This window comes from Heliangelus exortis, chromosome 18, assembly GCF_036169615.1.
Source record: "Heliangelus exortis chromosome 18, bHelExo1.hap1, whole genome shotgun sequence".
Classification (NCBI taxonomy): Eukaryota; Metazoa; Chordata; class Aves; order Apodiformes; family Trochilidae; genus Heliangelus; species Heliangelus exortis.
The window spans coordinates 14,163,636-14,170,608 of NC_092439.1; the positions used below are offsets into that span (position 1 = coordinate 14,163,636).

The 6,973-nt window shown below is 50.7% G+C and overlaps 1 protein-coding gene across 1 annotated transcript; it reads left to right on the forward strand.

The window, feature by feature from the left end:
- On the forward strand, positions 1 to 6,200 carry RPLP2 (ribosomal protein lateral stalk subunit P2). Its single transcript, XM_071761624.1, has 5 exons — positions 1 to 99; positions 689 to 812; positions 2,886 to 2,934; positions 5,608 to 5,706; positions 6,083 to 6,200. Exons 2-5 carry the CDS (start codon positions 690 to 692, stop codon positions 6,157 to 6,159), a joined length of 348 nt encoding a protein of 115 aa, XP_071617725.1. The 5' UTR covers positions 1 to 99; position 689; the 3' UTR covers positions 6,160 to 6,200.
- The last annotated feature ends 773 nt before the right edge of the window (positions 6,201 to 6,973 follow it).

Here is a 6,973-nt window from a genome sequence, read left to right on the forward strand (position 1 = left end):
AGAAGGCACTGCCCGGGCCCCTCCTCTTCCCTTTCTGCCGCCGCCGCCATCCCGGGCGCTTCCCGCACTCCCCGCTCCGCTCCCGCCGCCGCTTCCCAAGTAACCGCGTGTCCCTTCCCCCCTCCCCGCGGGTGCGGCCGCTGCCCCCGCAGCCGCTCCCCCCGCGGGGACTCGGGCAGAGCCCGCGGGGCGGGGCGGGGGCGGGCGGGGCCGCCATGTGCGGGCCTGGGGGGAGGGGGGGGTGCGGGGTGAGGAGGATGCGGGACCGCTCTCCTCGGGGAGGGGGGTGCGGGGCCGACTGGGGAGGCCCTACTGGGTCCTGGGGCCTCAGGGCCGGAGCCGCCGCGGTGGCACCTGGCAGGGGACGGTGCGGGGACCTGCGTGTCCCGGGCTCCGCGTGTCCCGGGCCCCGCGTGTCCCGGGGCTCCGCGTGTCCCGGGGCCCCGCGGTTCCCGGGGCTCCGCGGTTCTCGGGGCTCCGCGGTTCTCGGGGCTCCGCGGTTCCCGGGGCTCCGCGGTTCCCGGGGCTCCGCGGTTCCCGGGGCTCCGCGGTTCCCGGGGCTCCGCGGTTCCCGGGGCTCGGTGTAACGTGGAGCAAAGCGATTGCAGGCGGTGCGGGGAGGTGCGGAGGTTCCTCCGGACGCTTCCCGGGGGGATTCTCACTGAAAAGGGGGTTCGCTGTGTTGCAGGATGCGTTACGTCGCAGCTTACCTGCTGGCGGTCCTCGGGGGCAACGAGTCCCCCAGCTCGAAGGATTTGAAGAAGATCCTGGACAGCGTGGGCATCGAGACAGATGATGAACGCATGAACAAGGTGGTGTTGCCTCCCGGATCCAGAGAAATCCCCCCGTGTCCCTTTTTTCAGTGTTGTTCGGTTGCCTTGCTGTTGGGCTGCTCTGTGTTCAGGTGTTGTGACACAGGGGGCTTCTAAAAACTGCCCAAACTAGTATTTTTATACAGTTTTTTTCTTAGCTAACACCTGTCCTCCACAAAAAGCCCCTGTCAGTTGTTGCTGATTTCTGGCTGTTTTATAATTTTCAATAATTTTCGGTTATTGCGTTAATTTTCAGTGCAATAATTGAAATAATTTTCAGTGGGGTGATGGCTCCTGATAAGTAAATTCTGCTCTGGTATCATGCAGAGTTTGCACTTAATTATTTGGCTTTTTTTCAGTGTTGACTCAAAGCTGTCACTTCTGAGCCATCAGTTTGTTAGTGTCTTGCAGAGAAAGTTTTGTTCCTTCACCAAGAAACAGGCAAATTATCATGTGGACGTTAAAAATATTCAGTAATAATATGTAGGAAGATTTTTGAAGTGAACACTGAAGGTCCTGTGTTGAAAAACTGGCTTTTTAGGAACAGCTTCTCTTACTTAGGCTTCTTGGGATGTGACTGTTGACTTGAAAATAAGTGATAATGAAAAAAAACCAAACAACACAAAATGAAACAAAACCAACAAAAACCCCACTTAAACACAAGACAGAACTGGTCTTACACCTGGCCTGTGTTTCTGTGCAGAGTATTTCCAGGGAGATAGAGGAAAAAAGAAGTTAGTTTTTTAGCTGGAGAGTGTTTTCCCATAGTCCCAACCAGCTGAGTTGGTTTGGCTGAGCTGACATCCTTGGGCTGGGGCTGTTGGTGTGAAGCCACACTGCTCCTGCTTAAACACCAAATCTTCTGGCTTTGCTTTGGTTAATACCTTTATAAATCAGCAGTTTTCTCTGAAGGCTTCTCTGGAAGTTGTTTTGGGCATGGCTTAACCCTTTTTTATGTTTGCCTGGGCTGTATCTTACACCCGTGGAAATCATAGAATCATAGAATCACAGAATGGGCTGGGTTGGAAGGGACCTCAGAGCTCATCAAGTCCAACCCTTGATCCACTCCCCCCGTGGTTCCCAGCCCATGGCACTGAGTGCCACATCCAGGCTCTTTTGAAATATCTCCAGGGATGGAGAATCCACCCCTTCCCTGGGCAGCCCATTCCAATGGCTGAGCACCCTCTCTGCAAAGAATCCTTTCCTAATATCCAACCTAAACCTCCCCTGGCAGAGCTTCAGCTCTGCCAGGGGAGGTTTAGGTTGGATATTAGGAAAAAATTCTTTAGTCCATGCCCTCTTGTCCCACTGATATCAGCCCAACCCCCCCTGGCTCCAACCTCCTTTCAGGGAGTTGGAGAGAGTGATGAGGTCTCCCCTGAGCCTCCTCTTCTCCAGCCTCAACACCCCCAGAAGGGAGGTGTTTAAAATGTTTGCTGCTCATGGAAGGAAGGGTTTTTTCAGATGCCATCAGGAGCTGCCTATTCAGAACCTTTTGGACCAGGTGCTTTGGTGCCTGCAGTGCTCAGCACTGAGTGAGAGGGACTCTCCTCAGTTCTGTGACACTCTCAGGTGCCTCTGTTTTGCTCTCCTCATCCCTGGTTTGTACCACAGGGGCAGTGAAGTTGAAGCTGGGACTCTGTGTGTCAGGGTGTGGGTACCAAACCAGCTGGGCTGTAACATTTGGCAGTGTCAGAACAGAACCTTCTGGGTTTTGGGGTAGGGCCCAGGGCTTCAGAGCCTCCCAGTGAGCACAGAGCAGGAGATGGGAACAGCCCCTCACTGACTGACACACCACTTGTAGGGGTTCCTGGTGGGCCCTACAACATCTGTATCCTCTCTGCAAGGGATTCATAATAAATGCACCAGGTTTTCTGAAAAAGTTTTCATGGAAGAGCATGAAATACTTTGCTGGAGTTTTAATTGCAATATCTTGCTGTTTCCACTGAGAAATGAGGAATATTGGGACTGTGTGAGCAGCAGGATGTACATGATGCTTCACCAGGGCTCGTTGAAATGTAGCTTACACTGTTTTGAAACTTATTAACATTCTGCTCTGAATTTAATTCACAGGTTATTAGTGAGCTGAACGGAAAAAACATTGAGGATGTCATTGCTCAGGGTAAGCAGAGTCTCTGAGGTGATTGGTACCTCTGCCTGGGGAGCAGAGCACTGCTGCCAGCTCCCTGGTGGTTTGGGGTGGTTCTGGGGCTGAGCAGCCTGGTGCCTCTCAGCTGGGACACCCAGGTCCATTCTAATCCCCAGCAGGTCAGTGCCAGTACCTGCTGGGCTTCGCTTTTGGACCACATCAAAGTGGGAAACCTGAGCATGTGTGAGCTGACTGGCAGTCTGCTCCTGCTGGGGCTTCCTGGACACGGTGACCAGAGAAGGACTTGGGGCTCCAGGGCCTCACACTTAGGCCTTCAGGTTCTCTGGCAGATTTTGTGTGTGTGTTTGCACACTGGCAGGCACTGTGACACCTGAGGAACAGTGTGCAGTGGGTCAGTGCCCTGGGGGTACAGTTACACCCCCAGGGATTGCTACAATCCCTTTCACTACCATCCCTTTCAGTACAATCCCTTTTCACTACAATCCTTTTCACTGCAGCCCCTTTTTTGCCCTGCAGCCCCTTTTTTGCCCTGCAGCCCCTTTTTTGCCCTGCAGCCCCTTTTTTGCCCTGCAGCCCCTTTTTTGCCCTGCAGCCCCTTTTTTGCCCTGCAGCCCCTTTTTTGCCCTGCAGCCCCTTTTTTGCCCTGCAGCCCCTTTTTTGCCCTGCAGCCCCTTTTTTGCCCTGCAGCCCCTTTTTTGCCCTGCAGCCCCTTTTTTGCCCTGCAGCCCCTTTTTTGCCCTGCAGCCCCTTTTTTGCCCTGCAGCCCCTTTTTTGCCCTGCAGCCCCTTTTTTGCCCTGCAGCCCCTTTTTTGCCCTGCAGCCCCTTTTTTGCCCTGCAGCCCCTTTTTTGCCCTGCAGCCCCTTTTTTGCCCTGCAGCCCCTTTTTTGCCCTGCAGCCCCTTTTTTGCCCTGCAGCCCCTTTTTTGCCCTGCAGCCCCTTTTTTGCCCTGCAGCCCCTTTTTTGCCCTGCAGCCCCTTTTTTGCCCTGCAGCCCCTTTTTTGCCCTGCAGCCCCTTTTTTGCCCTGCAGCCCCTTTTTTGCCCTGCAGCCCCTTTTTTGCCCTGCAGCCCCTTTTTTGCCCTGCAGCCCCTTTTTTGCCCTGCAGCCCCTTTTTTGCCCTGCAGCCCCTTTTTTGCCCTGCAGCCCCTTTTTTGCCCTGCAGCCCCTTTTTTGCCCTGCAGCCCCTTTTTTGCCCTGCAGCCCCTTTTTTGCCCTGCAGCCCCTTTTTTGCCCTGCAGCCCCTTTTTTGCCCTGCAGCCCCTTTTTTGCCCTGCAGCCCCTTTTTTGCCCTGCAGCCCCTTTTTTGCCCTGCAGCCCCTTTTTTGCCCTGCAGCCCCTTTTTTGCCCTGCAGCCCCTTTTTTGCCCTGCAGCCCCTTTTTTGCCCTGCAGCCCCTTTTTTGCCCTGCAGCCCCTTTTTTGCCCTGCAGCCCCTTTTTTGCCCTGCAGCCCCTTTTTTGCCCTGCAGCCCCTTTTTTGCCCTGCAGCCCCTTTTTTGCCCTGCAGCCCCTTTTTTGCCCTGCAGCCCCTTTTTTGCCCTGCAGCCCCTTTTTTGCCCTGCAGCCCCTTTTCTTCCTGAGCCTCTCCCCTAAGACAGGACTCCTGAGTGCTGACTTCTGCAGACCCTTGTGCTCTCAACCTCCTGGCTCTGTCAGAGCTGGAACTTTTAACACTCACTGACTGGGTCATAGGCCTGAAAGAAAGCAGAGCTGGGGTAGTACAAAGGTCTCTGGTAATTTAAATATTTTTTTTTCCACAAGTGCCTAGGCACAAGGGAACTCTTAGGCACAGATTTGCTGAAAGGCTGACAGGACTTTCCTTGGCCTTGCTGTTCCAAGCAGTAACTACACGTTTCTGTCTGTGTGGTCTGAAGACCTGAGAGCTATTTTTCATCTTATAACACACTTACACTCTTTCTGTAATACTTTTCCTTTAAATAAGTTGCTTTATAGGACGTAAGGAATATGAAACATGTTTGTTTACTTGGCTCTAGTTTTTAGAGCTTGAAGCAACAGGGAATTATTTAGAAACTGATTCCCTGAAATCTGAATACAGGCAAACATGCTGATCCCATGACCTCTGGGTGCCCAGGGAGCCTTGGTATGTGAAAGGCAGCTGCCAGGGGACTAGCTGGCTTTCCAAAGATGAGCATAAATCACAAGTCAGTTTGCTAATCTCAGAGGAGATGCAGGAGGGTTCACAGTGTGCTGGGGAATTAGTTCAAAACACTCTTGTACACTCTGCCATAAATACATCACCCCCACCCCCTTCTCCTGTGTGATCCAGTCATGCCCCCACAGTGTTAAAAAGGGGTGGGGAGGAAGCCAGAGCTGCTTGTGTAATCTTGAGGTGTGTTGAAATACATAGTGAAATTATGGGGTTCTAAGATGGTATGCAGAAAATACACCATTTTCTGTATGTGCCAAACTGGACGTGTTTGCCACTATTTTTATGTGACAGCTTCAGAAAAAAAGAGACTTTTATATAAAGAAGAAAGTTTCCTGACTCTGCTGTCAGTGCTTGAGGGTTTCCCCCAGAACAGTTTGTACTTTCTTACCAGGGTGCAGCCTCTTCCAGCTGACAGTGAGGGGTCAGTCCCTGGGGCTGCTTTTCCTGCACTCTTCATTTCCTTTTTCCCTTTGGGCTTGATAAGAGCATTTAAGTCCTTTCTCTTCTGTCCCCCTCAGGTAATGGAAAACTTGCCAGCATGCCAGCTGGGGGAGCTGTGGCTGTCTCTGCAGGGGGAGGCTCTGCTGCTCCTGCTGCAGCTGCTGCCCCTGCTGCAGGTGAGTGTGGTGCTACAGGACAGCTCTGTTTACACCTCAACAATAAAGCCTTAACTTCAAGCCTAATCCACTGAAAATTCCCTGTGGGATTGAGGTGTAAAATGAAGAGTTAATTTCCCTTGGGGCAATCAGGAACATTCTGTAGCCACCCTCTGGGTTAGACCTGAGAATCCCTCAGGATTCACTGTGGCAGAGCACATCCCTGCCCATGGAGTGCCTGTGGGCACTCATCCCTGCTGTTGGAAGGGAAAAAGATGAGCCATAGGGACTGAAATATACCTATAATGTGGAAGTTAAAAACACCCAAATGTTTATCTGGAAAATCTGTGGTGCAGAAGATGTACTGACCATTGGCTTGGTCTGTTTTTACTTCTAGCTGAGGAGAAGAAAGAAGAGAAGAAGGAGGAATCTGAAGAATCTGATGATGACATGGGATTTGGCCTGTTTGATTAACTATCTATTTTAGATAAATCATTAAAAGTCTTTGTTTTAAATGTTTTCTGACTTTATTATATCCATTCAGACTGCTGCTCTTAAAATACCTCTCTCAAACATATGATTTTTGTCCCTATCTGAAACAGGAATATGAATTTTATGACAAGCCATGGGCCTCAACTCATAAAGTACTCAGGAAAAGGCTGAGGCTGTGTGGGAGCTGAATCTACCTGAATATAGTGAATACAATGCATATACATTTCCTCATCTCAGTTTCTCAAGAAAATGTCCCATCAGTTCAGCAATAAAAGTATTTTTCAGGATGTGTTTTAAGTGGTTGCAAAGGATGGGAACTGAATGGACAGGAGGCCTAAAACTTAATCCTGTTCTTCATGGGACACAAATGCTCATCAGTGCAAAGCTGCTTTTCACACTGAATGGTTTTTGGGGTAGCTGAGCTATCAGGACATTAATCATGGTGATCTAAACAAAAAATGAATATTTTGGGGGAGAAGCATATTATTTTTTTGAGAACTAAAACTGATCTCTGTGTCCAGAAAAATGCATCAGCTTGGCACTAAATTTTGGACTAAATTTGGACTAAATTTTTCTTTTAAAAGTGTTTTCTAGCAGGCAGGCAATTTACCCTGACTTGTACAGTTTTCTCTGGCTGTCACTGTAAGTAGAGCACAAGTAGCACATGAGATCTTCCTCTGCTAGGGACCCACAGGTACTGCCAAAAAAGGTGTTGTGGAGCAGGCTGTGCTCTGAAGCTTTTCTAAGATGCTTGTTTTGGGGAAAAAAGCAAACCAACAAAGGAACTGGTGCAGCT